The 22517-nt window shown below is 37.0% G+C and overlaps 1 protein-coding gene across 1 annotated transcript; it reads left to right on the top strand.

Moving 5' to 3' along the window:
* LOC144965202 (peptidyl-prolyl cis-trans isomerase B-like) lies at positions 1 to 21679 on the top strand. Its single transcript, XM_078900288.1, has 5 exons — positions 1 to 257; positions 12040 to 12159; positions 13559 to 13661; positions 20103 to 20287; positions 21227 to 21679. The coding sequence occupies exons 1-5, from the start codon at positions 165 to 167 to the stop codon at positions 21359 to 21361; spliced, it is 636 nt and encodes a 211-aa protein (XP_078756414.1). The 5' UTR covers positions 1 to 164; the 3' UTR covers positions 21362 to 21679.
* Positions 21680 to 22517: the final 838 nt, after the last annotated feature.

The following is a 22517-nucleotide window of genomic DNA, read 5'->3' as shown; positions in this document are numbered from 1 at the left end:
CTTCTGAGTTGGTCCTTTCGATTTGCCAAGTTGATTTGTTGGCAAAGTTGCGATTGTACTGCTAGCTGAGCGTGGCATCCATCACCACCAAGGCAGCTCAAGTGCTCATTTCCACGTCTCTATCCAGACAAATTAAGCACAGCTTGACGCTTAAAGTCGTCATAATGTTGCTTTTTACATTTTTGATATTTTTTGGCGTTTCCTGCTTCTTATCCGAGTCAGAGGCTGCCAACAAAGGCCCCAAAGTAACGTCTGAGGTAACAGTAACATAATAATAATAATATCTTTTAGGCTGTCATTATCATTATCCCCAGACACCGCTGCCGCTGGGATAATCACAGCGTTTCTTTTAGCTTTGTTTTTGTAGATTTAACCATTCAGTCAGTGAAGATTCATGAGTCAAATGTATAAAACTACTAGAGAGCTGCGCCGGTGTTACCAATACTTAGCTTCTATACCAGGACAAATCATTCGTTTGGACAGAAAAATAAATAAAAAACTTACCGCTAACCGTCAAAAGCAGTTTAGATTTGAAGATGCATTTGTTTTCTATCAAAAAACATTCGGTACTAGACAATCCTTGATGAATTTCAAAAGTTGTGTTTGAAATTATATCCTAAATATTTTCATGGTTCATTCCTCGCGATATCGTGTCGGGTTCCGTCTGTTACTAGACTATGTCTGGTGCCGGTGCAGTGCAAGCAAAACAAAGGTTTTTTAAAAAGTTTATTGAGAAAAAGATGCGGAAAAAAGTGTCCCTAGATAGGTATGCAATTTGGTGCATTAGTGCAGTAAAAATTGGTGCGCAAAATTAGTTCGTAGCGGATGCGAGACTCTGTGTGTGTGTGTGCGTGTGTATGTGTGAGTGTGTGTGTGTGTCTCTTTCTTTTTTTTTTTTTTTGGGGGGGGGGGGGGGGGGGGGGGGGGGGGGGGGGGTGGCCTACGTACACGGTAACGGGGCATCTAGCCTCAGGATCTACGTACACGTAAACTGGTTTACCGTTGCAACACAAGCAATAGATGGTCCTCGCTGTCGTGACCGCGCGCGCTCGTGTGTGTGTGTGTGTGTGTGTGTGTGTGTTATTTTTTTTAAAAATCAAAACAATTTTAACCATTAATGGCGAGATTCCATCTTACACTCCCCAAACTCCAGATCTTAGTCTTAATGTTATCATTAAAAGACAAGCTTTGCGATTTATAGTTTAATTGAAGCCCGAGTCGAAATATACTCTTACTACTGCTCTCTTGGTGGAAACGATTTATTCTGCATAAGCAATCTGGAGAAAAAAATCAGTGTCACTGTAAAAGGTTAAAATTTCACGAAGTACGCACCGTGAACACCGCTGTAACAGCCCTTTGATCTACGTCATCAGGCAACCCATTGTTTCTTTCATCTTTTCCCATTCCCCCTTACTATCCCCCCCCCCCCCCCCCTTCCCCCGCCCATCTCTCTCTCTCTCTCTCTCTCTCTCTCTCTCTCTCTCTCTCTCTCTTCTCTTCTCTCTCTCTTCTCTCTTGTCATAGTGTTATCCCTTCCCCTTCCATCTCATTGTAAAATGAAAACGTTCTGCTGTTTGCAGATACATGTATGATTGTTTTGTTTTTTCTCTCTCACTAGGCATTTGAAAAAAAAAAAAAAACCTGAAGAAAAAAAACAAAACAACTTAACCTTTTAAAGGCGAATATCAATCTTACTTGGACCAAAAATAAAATCTTACCGTTTTCATCAAAAGACAAAAAACAAAATACAATTTAAATACATGAGCTTTTATATAGGGCAATATCCACCCAAGGGGCTCAAACGCTTTTTATCAATATTCTTACTGCTCTTATGGTGGAAACGTTTTTGTTTTTCTGCGTTAAAAAATAATATAAATGAAGACTATTATTTGAAAACAAAAAAATCAGTGTCACTGGCAAAGGGTTAATTGCAGTACTCCTGCATCCTGTGAGACTCCTACGGCACTTGCTAATCATAAAAAGGGAAATAGCAGCAACCAACAATACTAAGGTGAAAAAAAAAAGTGGGGGGGGGGGGAAGAGCAAACCCAGTAGCAATGCAACCTTTTAGCGGCGAAATTCGATATTTGACCTAACACCAAATCTTCTATCATCAAAAGACAAGTAACGGCAAAACGATTATAGACAATTGAAGTCCGAGTTGCGATAGTCTGACTGCAGTCTTGGTGGAAACGATAATAAAGATAAAAGCAAACTATTATCTAAAAGCAAAAAATTAGCTTCGCTGTTAAGGGGTTAAGAACACCTGCAACTGCCAGTATCCTTGAGATGCTCTACGTCACCTCTACGTCACCAAGGTCACCAAGCGACACTTTCGTCGGCATGCACCCCTCCTCCCCCCCCCCCCCCCCCCCCCCCCCCCCCCCCCCCCCCCCCCCCCCCCCCCCCCCCTCCACTCTTTCAAGGTGGTGGTGGCGGCGGATAAAAAAGGCCTTTTTCTCTTTCATTCAATCAACTGGTCTGCTGGTGGACCCTAGGCCTCTCTACAAGTACCAGAAATAATACTCACTTTTTTTCTGCTCCAACGAAAATATCTACCCCCCACCGGTCTAATTATTTGTAGCAGACGTCAAATTTCTCAAAACGGTCACGTGACACTGTAAAAACAACACAGGAAGTCCATGAAAGCTTATTTACGGCATTTCCTTTGAACCGTGTAAACAACAAAATTTCGTTTTCATTCGACTCAACGGGTCAGATTGGCCGGTATTTTTTTAACGAACTAAAGTTCTGAAAAATCAAAATGTTTCTTAGAAAGTTGAAAGATGCTAGTTTTTGAAACAGAGGTAGGTTTTTAAAAAAAAATCTTTATATTTTACGTGAATGCATGCTCAAGGCGAGTTGGACGTGCAGCGGAGGTTGGTAGGCCAAAGGCCCACCTCTCTAGGTTTGTTGTGACAAAGAAATTGTAGCCTGTGTTGTCAGTTGTCAAGTAGTTTCTGGTCTGTTTCTCTGGTCTCTTTCTTACCTTACCTTACATTTACACTCTCACTCTCACCAGCCATAATCTCTTGTCTCTTGATGCAGTGGGCAGTGTTTCGTGTATAGAGTTGTGAACGGATTCCCCAATGTGTAGAATGATATGTAAAATTAATGGAAAAAGTTAAGAAAAATTCTCCACCAAAGTGGGCCTTCTCCATATATTTATATGTAAAGGACATATATGGGCAGTTAAAAATGCCATGTATCATGGCATCGCGCAAATAGTCCCGGAATGTTCGTCCGGTATTATTAAACGCAGTGGCTATTTTTACAGTCCCGTAAAGATGGTTCTCGGGGCTATTTTTACAGTTCCGTAAAGATGGTTCTCAGGGCTATTTTTACAGTCCCATCCTAGAAAGAGGAGCTACGACGCGTTAGCTCTCCTCTTTCTAGGGTCCCGTAAAGACGGTTCTGGTGGCTATTTTTACGGCGTTGCGGTAATAGATTTATAAATAGTAACAGATTGGCTGAGTAGACGTCATTAGCTCCAAAACTCTCACTCACTTCGTTCAGGTGCGGCTAGTTAGCAGCCTCTCTCTCTCTCTCTCTCTCTCTCTCTCTCTCTCTCTCTCTCTCTCTCTCTCTCTCTCTCTCTCTCTCTCTCTCTCTCTCTCTCTCTCCCGGTCTTTCTACATTCTTTCTTTGTTTCTCTCTCTCTCTCACTCTTTCTTTCATTCTTTCTCTATCCCTTTCTTTCTTTCTTTCTTTCCCTATCTCTCATTTTCTCTCTCTCTCTCTCTCTCTCTCTCTCTCTCTCTCTCTCTCTCTCTCTCTCTCTCTCTCTCTCTCTCTCTCTCTCCCTCTCTCTCTCCCTCTCTCTTTCTTTCATTCTTTCCCAATCTCTTTCTTTTTCTATCTCTCTCTCTCTCTCTCTCTCTCTCTCTCTCTCTCTCTCTCTCTCTCTCTCTCTCTTTTCTCTCTCTCTCTCTCTCTTTCTCTCTCTCTCTCTCTCTTTCTCTCTCTCTCTCTCTCTCTCTCTCTCTCTCTCTCTCTCTCTCTCTCTCTCTCTCTCTCTCTCTCTCTCTCTCTCTCTCTCTCTCTCTCTTTTTCCGTTCTCTTTTTCTCTATCTATCTCTTTCCCTAGTGGTACCTCAAAGCCGAGGCAGAGGGGTCTGACCCAGGGCAACCACAACCTTGGTCTGACCACAAGGTAGCAGCCTCTTATGGTTCACACTATTATGTTATGACGATCGACCCAATCAGCAAAGTCCGGTCCGCATTCGTGCACCGTCGCAAACCCGCCTGGTAGCATCGTCACAACACACCTTTCGACTAGATGCTCTGCCGTCTCGGGTTCTTGCCCACAGCGTGGACATATTGGACAGGAAGTTAGACCCCACTGATGTAACGTACTGACTTGCTGTTAGGCAGCTCCTCGACCGAAGCCGATTCGCAGCTACCCAGTGTCTCCTCTTACTGGTATCAAAGCCTGGCAACTTCTCACCAAGCTTAGAGGAGTGTAGGTCCCCGCCCCCACGAGGGATTGAACTCGTCCAAACCGATATTTAAGCCTGAGGTGGTTCGCAATGTGCATCTTTACCATGGACATCCACATGGGGGTGGGGGTAGTCATTTGTCCACAATATGGTTGGGAGGGGGGGGGGGGTTCTAAAATTATGGTCAAAATGTGTCCAATTGGTTTGTGAACGGCCTCTTTTCTGAAATTGGATTCAAACCCATTCTCACGTGAGAAGACTGCACCCCGAATGTTAGACGTCTACGTCTTTTAGTATTGTATAAACCGTTAGTACTTCCTGACTGGTTATACTGGTAAAGTATAAACAAAAGCCAACCTGTACAGTATTATATCTTGAGGGGTGTCGACTCAAGCAGGAACTAAATATACTTTCAGTGTTTGATAATAGATCTATATTATGTATGTTTGACAGAAAAAAAATCAAGACATACAACCTAACCTGCCCACTGATGATAGAAAACGGGCTGTTCTGTACTGTAAACATAACTTATGCCCAAAAAAAAGTAATAAAAATGACAGTACTGTAAAAATCGCTAAGAGAATTGACTTTACATTAATTGTTTGTTAATTTTAGTTTTAGCTTTAGATCAAGTGCCCAGAGCTTGTGTTTTACACGAGAATGAGCGCTATATAAATGTGTATTATTAATATTATTATTATTATTATTATTATTATCTAAATATGTTAAATGAAATTAATTTTGCTTTCATTCACCGCCTCTAGATCTGTACATCTAAATATCGGGAGAAATGATATGTGAAGTTTTGTGAATACTGCAAAAAGATGATAATCTATAACTATGCGGATAATTGAACAGAATCTCATCAACGCCGTAAAAATAGCCATGAGAGCCATCTTTACGGGACTGTAAAAATAGCCCCAAGAACCATCTTTACGGGACTGTAAAAATAGCCACTGCGATTATTAAACGGAGCGTCTACGTACACGGTAACTTTAGGCAGTTTAGTGAGCAGCAGCAGTGGGAGTCAAATTGTGACCCAACTCGCCCATAAGAAAGTTATGACTGGAAATTGCGTTCGCTTTTACTAAAAGTTTTAGAGGGGTTCAATTAAAGATGCATAACTTCGTTATAAAGAGGAATATCGCAGATGTTTTGGTATCATTATTTTCTTTACTAACCGGGAACCTAGCCTCAGTAACATTTATACAAGGTAACCTTGAATTTGAATGTCGCCTTTAATGGGTTAAATTGTATTGTTTGATTTTTTTAAAAGGTGGCATTTTTATGCACCTCCATTGGACGTGTACAAAAGCACACCGTTTTTATGCACATCCATTGGAGGTGTGTACAAAAATGCACCGTTTTTAGGCACCTCCATTGGCGGTGATCGTAAATTAATGAAAATGTTGCTGCATACGTCCATGAGGGTTAAATAGTTTTAGATTGTAGTTTAGCACGCTGCTTAGTGATTACCGATGTACGTTTATACAATGATAATAAATTAAAGAATAATACAATAATTCAAAAGATCAAAAGTAAAAAGAAACAGGGCAGCCAAATACTGATCTCAAATAAATAAATAATTTTAGAAAATTAAAATCGAAGTTCTTTAAAAACATGATAAAAAGTTTTTGAAAAAAAAAAAAGAAAGAGAAAAAAAAGCAAAAAAATAAAGTAAATTAAAAATTTTTAAAATCTGTCTGCAATGGGAATCGAACCTGGTACTTTCACGGTTAGAGTCTCTCAGCTTGTCCACCGCGCTACGGAGCCACCTGACTGTTCATCACATTTAATAAGGTCTTTCTAAAACATTATTTTACCTTCAATGCAACTTCTATTTTCTGATTTTATATTTCGATTTTTTAAATTATTATTATTTTTATATAAATTTATTAACAAAAACATCCTACAGATGTCATAATATCGCTGATGAAATTGGGGTGCACATGCGTGACGGAGATGTATAAAAACGATCCGTTAAGATACACCGTTGACGGAGGTGCCTAAAAACACGACGTTTTTAAAAAAACACACATACAGAGCGAGGTCTATCCAAAGCTTGTATTGTAGCGGCAAACCAGTTACCGGAGCTACCGTGTACGTAGATCCTGAGGCTAGGTGCCTGGTTACCGTGTACGACTTGTTTAGTTTCAATCAACAATCCATTATCAAGTAGTAGGAAGAGCCCGGGAAAAGAATGCAACCCCGTTTTTATACCCATTGTGACGTCACAAACTCAGAGAAGATATAAAACATAACAGTGAATTGAACTCACAGTGACACCCAACAGGTTACCCAACATGAAAACAGTTCACAACAACAACTCAATAGGTAAACAACAAACATTGAACAACAAAAATTACATTCCCACAGAGTCTATAAGGCTAGTGTGTAGAGTGTAAGCTGTGACTGTGATTATTCGCAGACATGTCTGTCAATAACGATGGATGGTTAAAGCCAGACAGTGTCTATAAAACAGTTAGTATAGGTAGCCGGCCCTTTTCTCACCCGGTCTTAGGCTAGGTGAAACCTAGATATATATCATTATAGATGTGCTTTTCAACATGATGCTAATGGTACTAAAATTGTGAAAATCAGATAAAAGCAGAAGAAAACTTATGTTAGTTTAAAGGCTGAAAAAAGGTCTTCTATCTTCCTTTGTTATTTACTGACGGACTTTGTGACTTGAAACTGTTGCATTTCCGTTAGTAACTACCATTTGGATTTCAAAACTGGCCTAAAATGGCTGCTAAGATGAGTAAGTTTTTGCTGGAACGCATTTCATGGATGCAGTATACAGCTTTGCTTTGAATTTTTTTTTTATTTTATTAAAAAGTTAAGATGTTAAACTAACGTGCCGTCACTGACATTTTGCTTACCAATTTCTCATTTTTTAATTATTCAAAGCTAAATTATACCCTATTTTATCCTAGATCAAAAGATATACTAAATTGTCATTAATTTAAAAATAAACACCAAACGATAGAGTAATTCCTCCTGAAGAAAATAAAACATAAATCATTAAAATCCATCCATAAACAAAAATTCTATGCAACTTTTTCTGAGACCCCTCACTCAATAGTCAAAAGAATCGGGTCACAGCCACTAGGCTATTTATCAGCTCACTGCTGGAGTGCCAAATGAACGTTTACCAAATTACCTACTTAGGCCACCGCCCTTTCGGCTCTCAGTATTCTCACCCAATTTAGGTCGCTGCCCCTTTGCTATTCTCACTTGGTGAAAACCAGTACCAGTTTCTCCCAGTTTCTGATTATGGCGGAAAACGGACAAGGCCTGAAATTATCTACTTTGACAGGCCCATTTTTGTCAATTTCCATCTTTTATCTACAAATAAGTATCATATATCATTTTAAAGCTTAAAATATGAGGATTCAGAATTTGTAAAAGTTATGAGCAGGAGACGATTATGTAACTTTAAAAAGTAGGTCGATCAACGAAACTCATTTCAACTTTGAAAAAGAAATAGGTCCTTGTTTTCAATTGTATTGACAAGACGGGTGACAACAACCCAGGCATAGATGTCTGGAGGGTCCTTTTTTACCAATCACACACTCTGCTCTGCACATACGCATAATAAATTGTACCAGTACCGCTATTCCTTGGGAGAACTGCACGGTGAAACTCCCTCTCCTCCAGTACCTGGTATAAAAGCAATATATAAAGACATAGTTGTTGACAAGAGCACTACTTTAAGCATATTTGATTTCCACTGCTTTAAATATATTTGATTACTCTGTTGAGAAAATAAGGCTTATAATTACGCATAAGAAAGGCGTTCTTAAGAACAACAACTCACACTTACAGCTTTTGTTTGCTACATCACAGAGGTTCAAGTGTAAGGATATGAAATAATTTAGCATATGAATCTAATAAAGCGATATATATATATATAAATAAGTCTATAATTGCATTACAAATTTTTTTCTAGAACATTTTGGCAAGTGTACGGAATTTTTTCCTCTCAGCCTGTAATTCAGTACTTAGGTGCTATTACGGATTTTATCCCTATCGGTTAGTAAACTCACAGTTCTGGAGTAAAATCTCTCAAGCCTGTGTATCTTGTATTGTAGCTAATCAAAATTTTCATACTGGATAAAATTCTTTTAGATCAGATGTCCAGATGCCATCGCTGCATCCTCCCGGAAAGCAGAGTGAATGTTGTGGTGACACAAAAAATATGAGAAAGAGAGCGAATCAATATATTTAATATAAATTGTTTACAAAATTCAATTGATTAGCAATTTGTGTTCTTAAACAGCTAGAAATGTTCAGATATGTACTTACATTGAAATAGTCAGCATAGGTTACCAAAGTTTACATTTATGAACTGTATATTCATCACCAATGTCCAAGTTTACACATTTCAGAATTCCTGGTGCCCATGCAGATGGTGCCCACACAGGTGACACCAAACTTTATTTTGCTCAAAAAAACTTTTTCTAAAATTTCAAGTCAAAAATCAAAGTTTAAAACACAAAACCAGAGCAAGATTAATGTCTCCAATCAATTTTCAAACACTTTCTTTCATAATTAATAATAAAATAGGATATTGAAATTTGGTGCACGGGCAGAAATTCGAAGACACGAAATCTCCCATACCCGATTATTCACTCTAAAAACAAATAAAAATGTTAATTTTTTATTTTTTGTTAATTTTACAAGTTTCCTAGACCTAATTTTAGTCACATGAACAAATTTGTAGTTAAAAATTTCAAAGATTGCCTGATATATAGAATTAAGTTTCCTTTGTCACATCGGAGACACGAAAATAACGCGATTACATAATATGCAGAAAATAACTTATAAACAAAGATGGAGATAATTTTTTAACTTTTTAAATCATACAAATTGTAGTTAATACATCTAACTTTTGTTAAAAACAAAACATAAAGTTAACTTTAAATGGAAACTGTTGATTCACTTACCTCATTTGATCCATTCTAGAAACGAAAGTAAAACCTTCGTGTCTTCAAAACGCCACTTTTGCTCGGTAAAAAATCCTAAAAAAATATATAGGAGCAAAATTTCGCCACCATTTTGCTACCACAGCTCCAGGAAGAGTTGATCTATCAAAAACAGCAACTATAGTCATCAAATCTCAATTAGATTTTGATATATTATGTTGCCCATGCAGAAAATGCCTTTCCTGTCATTATTGTGTTTTCCGCCTTATATGTAAATGTTTTGGTTAGGTACACATAAAGAAAAAAACCGCTGAGCTGAGTTGGTTTTAGTGGCCCACAACGTCGTTAATGGGGCTGAATAGCATTTCGAAACGAGAGAAAATTTTTAAAATAATAATCCAGAGAGCGATCAGTTGATCAGAACAAAATAATGTATGATATCTTTCTCAGTAACAAAAAAGCAAGGCATAAAAGGAGAAAAAAAAAATAAAATAAAAACTTGTGTAAAGTAACAATATGATCAGAGACATAAAATAATTAAATAATCTCGATCAAAGAAAAGAAATTTTTTTTTTTTTTTAAACAGAAAAGAACAGCAGAATTGCCAGTTTGACATTTCAGTTTCAGTTCAAAAGTCAAAAACTTTTGTTGATGCTTTTTGCCTTTTTAGAAAGCTGGAATTTTGGCATTTGTGCACTGTTTGCTTTCATTTTGTGTTAAATATCACAATGATTGGGACACAAATTACCACTAGCATTTTTAAAGATAATGTGGCTTTTTTCACGACTGCTTTGGTCTTTTGCATGAAAATTTATCTATCACATGTCTGTGAATATTGACAGCCATATTGTTTTGTGGAAAATCCAATTATGATTTTACAAAATACTTAATTACTTATATCTAGATACTTATGGATTGTTTCCAGCACAGCTCCTTATAGGTCCTCTTCGCCGGACTCTATTTCTTCATCGTCTTTATGATTTAAGTTTCTTCCGGTTTTACAATCTAAAGCACATTTATAATTGTCCAAAACATTTTGGTCAGATCAAAATTTGTCTAGTCTACTAGTCTGCTCGTGATGCTATTTAGGGTTTTTGCATTCACAACAGAATCTGGTAAACTGTTTCATATTTTCGTTGTTCTCACAGTAAAACTGTGTTTTCTCACATCCAATCTTGGTCTTTGTGTGAGCAGTTTCTTTTATTTACCTCTGATGTCTTTTCTTATTGTGAAGTCTTTCCTCCATTTGATTAATTCTGTCATGTCTTGGTCATATTTACCACTTGTCATCTTGTAAAGTTCTATTATATCCCCCTATATCTTCTGTATTTCAAGGTTGGTAAATTAAGTTTCCTCAGTCTTTCCTCGTAGTCTAGCGATCCTAGTCCAGGCAACTATTTTGTGGCCCTCCTTTGCAACCTTCAATTAGCTCGTATTTTTCTATGTAAGGAAACCAAACTGAGCTTGCATGGTCTAAGTGCGATCTCACAAGTGCTTTATAGAGAGGTAAGAGTGTCTGTCTAGATATTGGAATGAGCAAACATGGAGTTTTGTTGGTTTTTTTACTTTTTCACTGACATGTGTATCAACAATTAATTTGTTGTCTATAGTGACTCCGGTGTCCTCTTCTTCTTTAACGCGTTTCTATGGAATATCCATCAAAGTGTATTTGAAGTTGTCTCTTGGTTCACTTTTGCCAACATGCTGGAATTTACACTTATCGGGGTGGAATTTGAATAACCATGTTTCACTCCAAGATTCTAGTTTCCTCAGGTCAACTTGCAATATATCCCTATCAGTCTTTTCTTTTATAATTTTGAATATCTGTGTGTTATCAGCAAAAAGGTAAACTGATGGCTCAACAATGTCAGGTAAATCGTTTATATATCGACAAAGAGAACTGGTCCAATTACTGATCTCTGCGGAATCCCTGAAGTTACTTCCTGCCAAGTAGAGTATGACATTTGTGTTTTAGAGCTTCTTCCAAAGCCGAGTCTGTTTTCAAAATAAGAGGATATCTCTTTAAATCTTTCCTTGATTTCTCTGTCAACAAGTATCTTTCTATCTTTTCTCTACAATCTGTGGAGAATCACTTTTTATCATCCATGAATATTCCTCGATGGTTTTGTCAAAACATTTGATGCAGAAGTTGTCTTTGCATTTTTGGCATTCCAGTAATTTGTCATTTGGGTCAGAAAATCCCAGTGTGCATATTTTGCAATGCCAAGTACTGTTCTTTCTGTTTTTCTTGAGGTTTGGATTTGGGGAATTGTTTCTTGAGTTGTTGGGGGTTGACTTCTCTTAACTATTAATTTAAAAGAAAATAGTTGGACATTGCAAAAACATCTGCACCATTTTTTAAGACACCGGAAGTTTGGGTTAGGTCTAATGATAAGGAAAAATATGCACTAGTATGGTTTACTGTTTACATTATTATTGCATATGATTCTGTAACTAAAATATAATTATATTATTTTTTTTGCATTTACTTGAGTTCGACTGTTGGACTGATGCATTTTCCTCCTTTTTAACAGATTGTCATCATCACTGAATGCTCCAACTTACACTCACAGCTTACCTACTATCTAGTCCATTGTCTTACAAATTATTTGTGTGTCGCTGTGGCCATTCTAATTGTGATTTATGTGACTATTTTTGCTTCTCTTCTTCAGGTCTTCTTTGATATTACAATTGGTGGAGAGGCTGCTGGGCGAATCGTAATTGGTCTATTTGGAAAGACTGTTCCAAAGACTGCGGACAACTTCAAAGCTTTGGCCATAGGAGATAGAACGGTAATGAAGAGATGCAACAGACTGCCGAGTGATCAGTTGTTGTATGTTGCAAGATTAGCAATGCTTTCCTAAAAGTCAATGATAGTTTGTTTCTCAGTTTCTTCTAAGTGGAAAGACTAGTTCCAGAGCACATGAACAACCACATGACAAGATGACTCAATATATTTAGTACATTTTTCCATATTATTGTAGTAGTATTAGTTGTATTAGTAATAGTGATAGCAGTATACTGCTCACTGGATTCTAGCATGCTCTCTGGCGATGCCTAAAATGTGTTAGAATCAAAGCATGTCAAAATCGGATACCCTTTTTTCTTCAAGTATTATTTCCAGCGTTCTTTCTGTATCAGCAATCCCTTTGGGGACTGGGATTCATGCATAATGAGCTCAAGTTGGATTTTTTAAATCAGTTTTTAAAAGATATATTCAGGGTGATTCGAAAGGAATATGGCAAAACTACCATGCAATGTTTTAGAAAAGAAAAATAGAAAATACTAGCTTGAACAAATGGGTATTACATACTTTCAAGTTTTTATTTCATGTTTTAGATTTTTACTTAATGTGGCTCCCACCGGCAGCGTGACAACATCAAGCCAACATGGGAATTCATTCCAAACACGCTGCAGCATGTCATACTCCATTGTGTTAATTGCAGCTTTTATTCAATCTTTCAATTCGTCGATACTGGAAGGGGTGGAATATAAACTTGGTCTTTAACATAACCCCACAAGAAAAGGTCACGCACAGTAAGGCGTGGGGATCCGGCAGGCTAAGCACAGAGAGAAATGTCTTTAGCACCTCTCCTCCCAATCCAGTGCAGAGCACATTTTCAAATTCATTTGGGTACCAGAATGTTGAAATGGTCAGGAATTTGTTCAGGTATTAATTAATTAATTAATATATATTTATATATCTGTTAACTAGTTTAATCGCGCTACCAGTGCACTACACTACGCACAAACCTCAGTTTGTGAGTAAAGATACTTTGTGTTTCACATGCATATTTCAGTTACTAGGCTATGTCTTGCTCCTCACTTGTCTGCAAGTAGCTGCACCACAAACGGGTTGGTGACAGTTTAAAAATGGCCTGGCGGATGGCAGATTTTTTATGATTTCCCTTTAAAGAGTAGGAGTATAACAGTCAGTCTAATTATTTCTTCTTTTTTTTCCCTTTAAACTGTGAGTGCTGTTGGTCTGGAAAAATTTTAAGAAGAAATGTGTACTTCCATAGATATTTTTCATTTATAGTCAGGATGATTGAGAATATTAACATTTCATTAATATTCTATTTTCATTGCTAGGCAGTCTTCATTTGTAGGATTCTATTTTTGTGTTTTAACTGATTTTTTTTCTGTCTTAAGGATAAATAATACATGTATATACACTTATTTGTTTTGCAGGCTGATGGGGTCAAACTGGCATACAAAGGGAGCACATTCCATCGTGTTATCCAAAATTTTATGATTCAGGGAGGAGATTTTACCAGAGGCGATGGAACAGGAGGTAATATCAGGATTTCATCAGTCTCTTACCTTTTAGAAAAATTTCTCAGCACCAGGGGTTGATGAGTGACTGGATGTTTTCCTTCCATTTTCTCTAATCTTCGACTCCTGTTCTCTGCCAAAAACGTAATCCTGACCATTTTCTTTCTGAAGTCCATCTAAAACTGTCACTCAGATTGTCTCTCTTTATAACATTTCTATCAAACTCAAACTGAATTTCTTTCTTTTCAATAGTTATTGCACGTTGGCAGAAAAATAGCTATAATTATGAGCAAACTACATAAAAGATTAAAAATATCTCTCGGAATAATGCAGATAGATGAAAAATATCTCGCGTCTAAGGATACCAGACCTGCTGAATTCAAAAATCATCTTAACTTTTTGGTAAAGTCAATGTTTCCTTCTCAAAATTGAACAGGAAATCATGAATGATAAGCATAATGTTCAAACCAGCAGCATGAGATAACAACTGAACCTCTTAAGAAACCATATAATCCCAAGACATCATGTTTTTACTTCCGCAATGTCTGTTTTCACTTCCATGCTGCTTTATGGACTTGTTTGGGAATTATATTGCTTGGTTTTGCCTTGGCCCTCTCTGGGATCCTTAACCGAAAGGGTGCAGTAAAATGTATTATTCTTTTTATGGAGGATGATTTTTCCATTGTAAATCGTCTCTTTGTATGTTATTAGGGGTTTCAATATATATGTCACTGCTGTTTATTTCTTCATAAAATCGGATCACTTAGTTATACTGCTGGAACCCAGCAAGTGACTGACAAGAGCAGCTGCATGCTGTAAAAGTGGCTACCTGGACGGGGATTCCCCTTTTTGAGGGTTAAGACACAACGTATTGCATTTTCGTGATGTAATACAACACCATATCTAGATGACCACTTACATTACAAAAATATTAACTAATGGAACAGATAGTACTACTTTCACTTGTTATGTTGGTTCTTTTTTCGTTTTATTGTGATTATTCTGATAGGTTTTATAAGCAATTTAAAATCCCTACTATTTAAAAATATTTTTGTTGTTTTGCGGACAATAAAAAATTCAAATCTTTAAAATCAGACGTTGGATTCCGAAACTAATTAATGCTTTGTCCAGTCTTAATATTATTACAAAAAGTAAAACATTCATTTTCTGATTCAACACATTTTAACTACGTTTTAATGGTCATAAATGTAATGGGCTGGACATCTGGTATGTTCTCTTCATTTGTATTTTGTAATGTATTTAAAAGATATGGAGATAAGTGGATTAAACAATTTAACACACTCCTAAAGAACATATAAAGCAATATATTGTGTGTGTAGGTTTTTCTTCACTATTACAAATAGAAACAAAACCATCGTCATTACACCAAACAACAACACCATCACAGTGGCGTAGTAGATAATACAAACAATGAATATGGTAGAAAAAGGCATCATCTCTCTCTCTCTCTCTCTCTCTCTCTCTCTCTCTCTCTCTCTCTCTCTCTCTCTCTCTCTCTCTCTCTCTCTCTCTCTCTCTCTCTCTCTCTCTCTCTCCTCTCTCTCTCTCTCCTCTCTCTCTCTCTCTCACGCACGCACACACACACATACATCCTGCATATATACACACATACAAACGTAAAAGACAGGCTAAGAGAAATGCATCACAGTCACACTACACCTAATTCATATCACTGACAACAACGATATAACATCAACAGTTAGTACAGATAGTATTCCACAAAGGCAATTTGACTGGGGAAAATAAGAGAGGGGCGGGGGGGGGGGGGGGGGGGGGGGGGGGGGGGGGGTTTACTCAAACATAGCCAAGATAGAGTAAAATAATAGTGGCACCTCCTAGGAATCAAGAGATATTCAGACAATATTCACATTGTACAAGTAGTACAGCCGGTGAATAAAACCTTCCCACACCAATCAACAGAGACATGAATGAAACAAACCCATTCATTTCATATTTCTTAAATCAGTAACAGACGTGTCTTTAAGAACTATTATTGTAGGGCTACTTGCAGAGTGTATATATATATTCCTGTACTACAATAAGTATGACTTCTTCACTCCTTTACCATATTCGTGAGAACTTTTAATGATAAAACTGTAGAATTGGTGTAGTAAAGTGTTCCATGGTCAGTGGGAGTCCAGGAAATGATCACGACATTGTTTACATTGTGTAACTGGTCCAAATTCATCACCCACGATAGCCTGGACATCTCATAGACTGCTAGATATTCCCAGTGAAATTTGATACCCCACCCCTACACTTGTTACATATTTGTTGAACTGAATTAACATGAGTGCAACAGAAAGTTTGTACTATGTACTAGTGTGAATAATAATAAACTGCAACATCTGATTGTTGTTGTAGGGATTCCAGAAACATTTGATTTAAAAGATAAATGTAGTGAAAATGTGAGTCTACTTTGCTGTCTTCCTGAGAGAGAAATATACTGATGATATCTATGATATTTAGTCCACTGTGTGAGGAGGATTTCAATCTATAACATGAGTGATATAGATTAAACTTTAAGATAATTGTCACTTGGCTATGCCATTATTTATCAGACCAATTAGACTACTCGCTTCACTGACTACAGGCACGTGCCATACCAGAGCGCAGGTAAAGAGAAGGAGAGTAGTGACCTCTTGACCTAGCATCTCAACTAAGTGATCCGCTGGTAAACCACTGTGATGTTGGCATTATAGTGCTTCCCAGTTATACAGGACCTGCGTTCGTGCCCAGCAAGTGTGCCTTTTGTGGCCTCAATCCCCTTACCACCCCAAAGTCTTTAAGCGTCTTAAGGTCATGGCGTGACTGTATCCTGATTTCTGTATTACTGAATGAACTGTCTGCTACCCTTTAGATAGGATGATAGTCTGAAATAAAGTACTTTCCGCCACACACACCCTAAAGACCTAGCCACCCAATTATTTTTGATTAACTCCCTTTGCTCGAGAGACAGGTATTGTACAAACTGTGGTATCGCAGATCTCACCAAATCCAAAAATGAAAAATGTTGATCCTATTGCTCCTTTTCTCGTCTTAAATTTATTTCTCTTACCTATTTAAAACGACAGCAGTCAAGACCTTTTATCCATTTTGATCCAGTTTTAATGGCGTAAATATTTATTATTTAACTTCTACACATATACTGTTTCATTAGCCACTAATGACTCTAATTGTTCCTCTCTCTACGTACAGTCTTTCTCGAAAGCATTAGAAGTTAATTGAATAATTTAGAAAATGAAGTGGTCTAGGTCTTTTATTTCTCCAATCTCTAAATTAACACTATTACAACTACCATTTTTCCCAAATACACAATGGCAATGATTTTTCAGTTTTCTAACAAATTGGGACGAATCATTGTTTGTCTTTTGACTATTTATAAACTACAAGTTGTGGGTATTCGTATTCAATTGTTTTAAAAACAACATCACACGTTCGACTGTAAAAATCTACGAGTTATAGTTACAACTAGGCCAAACAGTTGTTTGTCATAGCAACAACATGACCACCATGAGTGTAGAGTGTGTGAATAAATTTGCCACTGGTTTTTTTGTTTAGAATTGAATAGATGTCAAGAGACGAACCAGATATGAAAAAAAATTACATGGATAAGTTGATAAAATCGACACGTCGTTTAATAAAAACCAAGGCTAGAAAGAAAGCCTTCCAAAAAAAATTAGAGGTTTTTCTAGGCTGTTCCATCATTAAAATATACCCACTTACCGACCCGAGTTATCGATTGAAATGACATTCATAAACTATCTAAACTATAAATTATGATGGTACTTTAATAAAATATTCATGTGGTGTTCGTGAACTATATTCTTTCTGTCAATAATTTGAGATCTCATTCTCATGGCAATTTGTGTGCTGTTACACTGTTACAAACTACAACGAGGTGTAAAAAATCTGATCACACTCAAAGCAGAAAACAAGGATTTGGTGGTCCTTTTTTAAATGCGATCCTCGACCATTAAACATCCTTCATTAAAACAAATTGGTACAATTAGAGATAAGATGTTTGTCTTTAAGACAGACTTGGTTCAAATTTTATTTCAGTAATATGTCTGGGTATTTTCGCTGCTCTAAATTTTTTAATCGGCATTTTGTTATCTTTAATGCACGTTTTTTATTGTTGAAGTGGTATAGGAATAAAGCTGAAACCCTCCTCTTTAAGACAATACCAAATTTAGCTCTGTACTTTTTTTTTTAATGGCCGAGGTATTAATGGTTGAATGACCTGGTTTAGAAATACAGTGCAACCCCGATGTAACGACATCCGTTATAGCGACATTCCCTGTATAACGACATGGTACTCAGGTCCCATTTTATTTTACTATATATCATTAGTAATAAAAAACCCTCTATAGCGACGTACATTTCAGCAAAACCCCTGTATAACGACATTTCTGGTCCGACAAACCTTGAAGGTGTTTGTCTACCATGAAATTGTTCGTAACTATTACAAGTGGTATCTTCCATTCTATGTATGTTGTCTACTCGTAATAAGCCCAGAGCTAGTTCTTATTGTAGCCAATGAAAACGCTTCTTTTTCAGCAAATCAATAGTCACATTTGTACAACACCGCAGCCAATTAGAAGGCTCGCCTTTCACCAATGAATGCCTGTGACAGGTCAACACTGGACTGTTTATAAATCCTTTGTCCACTCTCAATTCATTGCCGGTCCCAAGCCCGGATAAACTACAGAGGGAAAATGAAAAAGTATACATTCACTACACAAGACCCAAAACACCTCCTGATATACACACATAGGAAACCTCTCTGTAACGACATCCCTCTATAACGACACGTTTTTCCAGTCCCGACGATGTCGTTATATCGAGGTTGCACTGTAGTCCTGTTCTCGGCTTATGATGCAAAATATAAAGGTTTTTTTTCTGCCATAAAAATGACGTCTATTGTGGTACCTACTTCCAATCTTGATCTCCACTCCCATCTGTTTCCTCGTCCATCTTTTATACCTTTCCTTCTTTTGTGGGTCACCAGCCATCTTGCTGGCCAATAATGACAGCAGAGGCGTTAGTTTTTATCCCGGGGCTTGGCCGATCCGATTATGATATTTCTGGTTTCATTCATTCATTAGTTGTGGCTTGAGTTTTACTGCCAGGATGCCCTTCCTGAGCAAATACTCCCCATTTATCCGGGCTTGTTATTGTTACCGGCCTCACAAGGTGCTGGGTTGCACCCCATAAAGGTTTCTGTTTCCATTGAAGTGTAAAGTAAATAAAGAAAAGCATATCGACTTCTGAATACAGTGGAACCTCCTGATAACGACACTGACCCGTGGTCCCGATTTTTTTTCTATTTAAGATCAGTAAAAAAAAAACCTCCAAATAACGACGCACTTTTGATAAAACCTCCGAATAACGACATCGTTTTGGCGATTTTCGGCAGTTTTAGTAGATATCTGATACTAAAAATACCGAGTATGAGTACTCAACAGTTTATAAAAACGATTCCTGTTTGAACCAATGAGAACGTAGCTTTTTTTGACGATTCTTGGCTGATATGCATTCATAAAAACCAAGGTATAAATGTAAGTGTAAGCAAGGAAACACAAAATCTTGGAAAATGTGATATTATGTGGTGATAGAAGTAGTAGTAGTAGTAGTAATAATGATAATGATAATAGTAGTATAGTAGTAGTAGGAGGAGGAGGAATTTTGTTTGTTTTAAAGGGTTTTACTGCGCCTGTGACACATCTATGTCATATCAGCGCCAGTAAAAAGGAAGAAAATTGGATAGTAAAAAACATTCTAGAATTACAATTGAAATGACATAAGAAAAAGTAAGACAAAGTTGAATGGTTTAAATAGGGAACAGGTGTAGATTCCAGGATCACACTATCAGTGTACTCAGTTCAGATCACCTAAAAGTCTCATCCAGACACACGCACAAGAACCCTCTAAGAGGAATACACTATAATGTTTTGTTTGTTTTGTCAATGTTAATAAAAACTGGTCCCGCTGGCCTTACCACGCCCACTTTGTCCGCCATCTTGGAAACCTCTAAATAACGACACCTCCTGATAACGACATAAAAACTCGGTCCCGTGGCATGTCATTATCGGGAGGTTCCACTGTAATGGGTTTGCGAAGCAAGCTGCCAATTGATACATGCCAGGGCCTCATAGCTCTAGAAACTTAGGTTCGCATCTGTAAATATAACTTTTTAAAAATATATAAACAACTTTGTAAAGCACTTTGAGCACATTTAGTAAATGTGCTTTAGAAAAGCTCAAGCTTTTTTTTTTAAAATTATTTATTAGATTTAATCTTCAACAATGGCCCAGATAACAGAAAGGTTTGATTTTATATACCAGTCTTATTAAATTATTTGTTGTTTTTTTTTCTTTCCCTTTATTTATTGTGGTTGAGATGACAAGGTGATTTATAAATTTTTATTCTTTTATAGGCCGCAGCATTTATGGAGAGAAATTTAAAGATGAGAACTTCAAGCTAAAGCATGTTGGTGCTGGGTGGTTGTCCATGGCTAATGCGGGTAAAGACACCAATGGATCTCAGTTTTTCATCACTGTTGAGAAAACAAGTTGGTTGGATGGGAGGCATGTTGTCTTTGGTAAAGTTGTAAAGGGCATGGTAAGTTTTTAAAGATTATTTTTTCAAAAGTTAGAGAGAAATTGGCTATAGCTTAAGGAATTCAAATGCAACTTTGATAAAAGCTCATTTTTTTTCATACTCTAGTTCTCGATATTGAGGGACAGTATATGTGTCTGGTTGCTGACCCAGATGTTGCATGTACTACCGGAAGTTGAGTTGGGATGCTCGCTGAGTTATCCTCCATGTCAGCGACCCTGATGAAACGAAAGCGGCAGTATTTGGCTAGGCGGTCAGGGATTGTCCCTTATTCAAACCAAAATCCCGGCATCCCGGAATCAAAGCTGATGATCCCAGATTATTTGATACTGGGAAAAATAATATTTGTCATTAAAAATGCGATTTTTTAAATATCTACGAATATTCAAGTGTACTTGATTGCCAGGAGATGATATCAGAATCGATTCTTTACTTTGTCATTATTAGGTATTGACCAGCTATACTATATGCTTTCTTCAAATTTTGGATCTACTGCTCTGATTGCATCAGAAACAAGACTTTAAATTCAGCCCATTTTGCTATTCAGGAACTGGTGCTATTGTGGCATTGTTGTGGAGTATGCACTCTTGAGGAAAGACAAGAGAGCACTTCATGCATGTTTCATAACTAATGATGCTGTTTCTGCACCTTCCATTTGAGATGGTCATGGTCACTTTGATAACTCCAGTATAGTGGTGGCGGATAGGTTCACTGTAAGTCTAAGGTGAAACTCATGTTTTGGAACTTTATTTTTGGCCCTTTAATTGTTTTGGTTACTGTGGTGTTATTTATTATATTGATCGTGGATAAAATATGGCTTAATTTAACTTTGGATAATTAAATAATCAGAAACTTCACAGGTAAGTTTGTTCAATATTTTAAATTTGATATCATTACTGATCTTGCAATGTCTTCAATTAACATTTCTGTTTTTGTCTTCAGGATGTGGTGCGTAAAATAGAGAAAAATCCCACTGGTGCTAATGACAAACCAAAAAAAGAGGTGAAAATTGCTGACTGCGGTGAACTCCCAATAAAGGAGCCATATACTGTTGAAAATAGTGCTGCTACAGAATAAGTTGTGTATTATGGTGTGATAGCTGTTGTGTTGATTATGTTGACCAATGTATAAGATAGTATGAGTGAATTTTGTAAGATTGTGCTTTGTTGTTTTGTTTTTTTTGAAAGTAAGGATTCACATATTTTCCTCAACACAGCATTGTTTAAACTCATTATTGTAGTTTGTCCATTTTATGTGCCGTTTGCGTGAAAAGGTAATTTGATCAATATTTTTGTTTTTTTCCATTCATATTTTTAAAAATTACAATTACTAATTTTAGCAATTGTTCTTGATCCTCCTGAAATTAAACTATTACTTTTGGCCAATTTTTTAAAAGAAGTATTTTTGTGTGTTTTATATTTTAAAATATCTATAGGGTAAACATTTCAAAAGTTGATTTATCCCTTTTGCTCCCCCTCCCTGGTTCCATCAAATCAGTTTTTTTTCTGTATCTACTGGTGGGGTCCCCTTTCCTTCCTAAAACATTAACCTCTTTCTGCTTTGCTTTCTTTCCTTGTGTTGACCGAGGTTAGTAAGCCAGTCCCTTTATTGTGCATCTGAAATGGCCTAAAGGTATCGAGTCATGGGTTTATTGGCAAACCGAGAATTTCAACTCAAATCGTCACTCTCTTTTTCTCATTTTCAGTCCGTCAAATAAAACGTGTTTGGTATCAAATTAAATCTCAAATCTTCATCTTTTAAAAAATGTTTGTGCTTTTTTCATAGGATTTGCCGTTATTTCATGGCTTTGAGTTGAAGAAGAGGAGTAAACTCCGATTTTTGAACCGGCGCTCCGCTACTCGAGCACTGTAACTGACGGTCGTCTTTTCTCTCCGCTCGACTGATCGCGTCAGCGGTATTAATAGTAACGTCAATGGCTGCATCAGAGAGAAAATTGAACAAGCTTTCATTCGATACCAGATTCGCATTTTTATGATTTTTTTTTAAAGTTTGAAGTTTCAAGTTTAAAACTTTAAATGATAAAAAAATTAATAAAAATTTGAAAATTTGGACGATTCTGGTATCAAAAGAAGGTTTAAGATCTCAGCTTTAAAATGATGTATCCGAAAGCAAGATTTATAGCTTGCGTTCACCAGCTGAAAACGAAACTACAACTACAACATTTGCCGTATTCACTTTACTCATACGCCGGCACAGGCACGCTGATATTTCG

The sequence above is a fragment of the Berghia stephanieae genome, chromosome 2 (assembly GCF_034508935.2).
Source record: "Berghia stephanieae isolate SIO BIC M18660-M18661 chromosome 2, UCSD_Bste_1.3, whole genome shotgun sequence".
Taxonomy (NCBI): Eukaryota; Metazoa; Mollusca; class Gastropoda; order Nudibranchia; family Aeolidiidae; genus Berghia; species Berghia stephanieae.
This window is presented reverse-complemented; position numbering and strand designations above follow the sequence as displayed.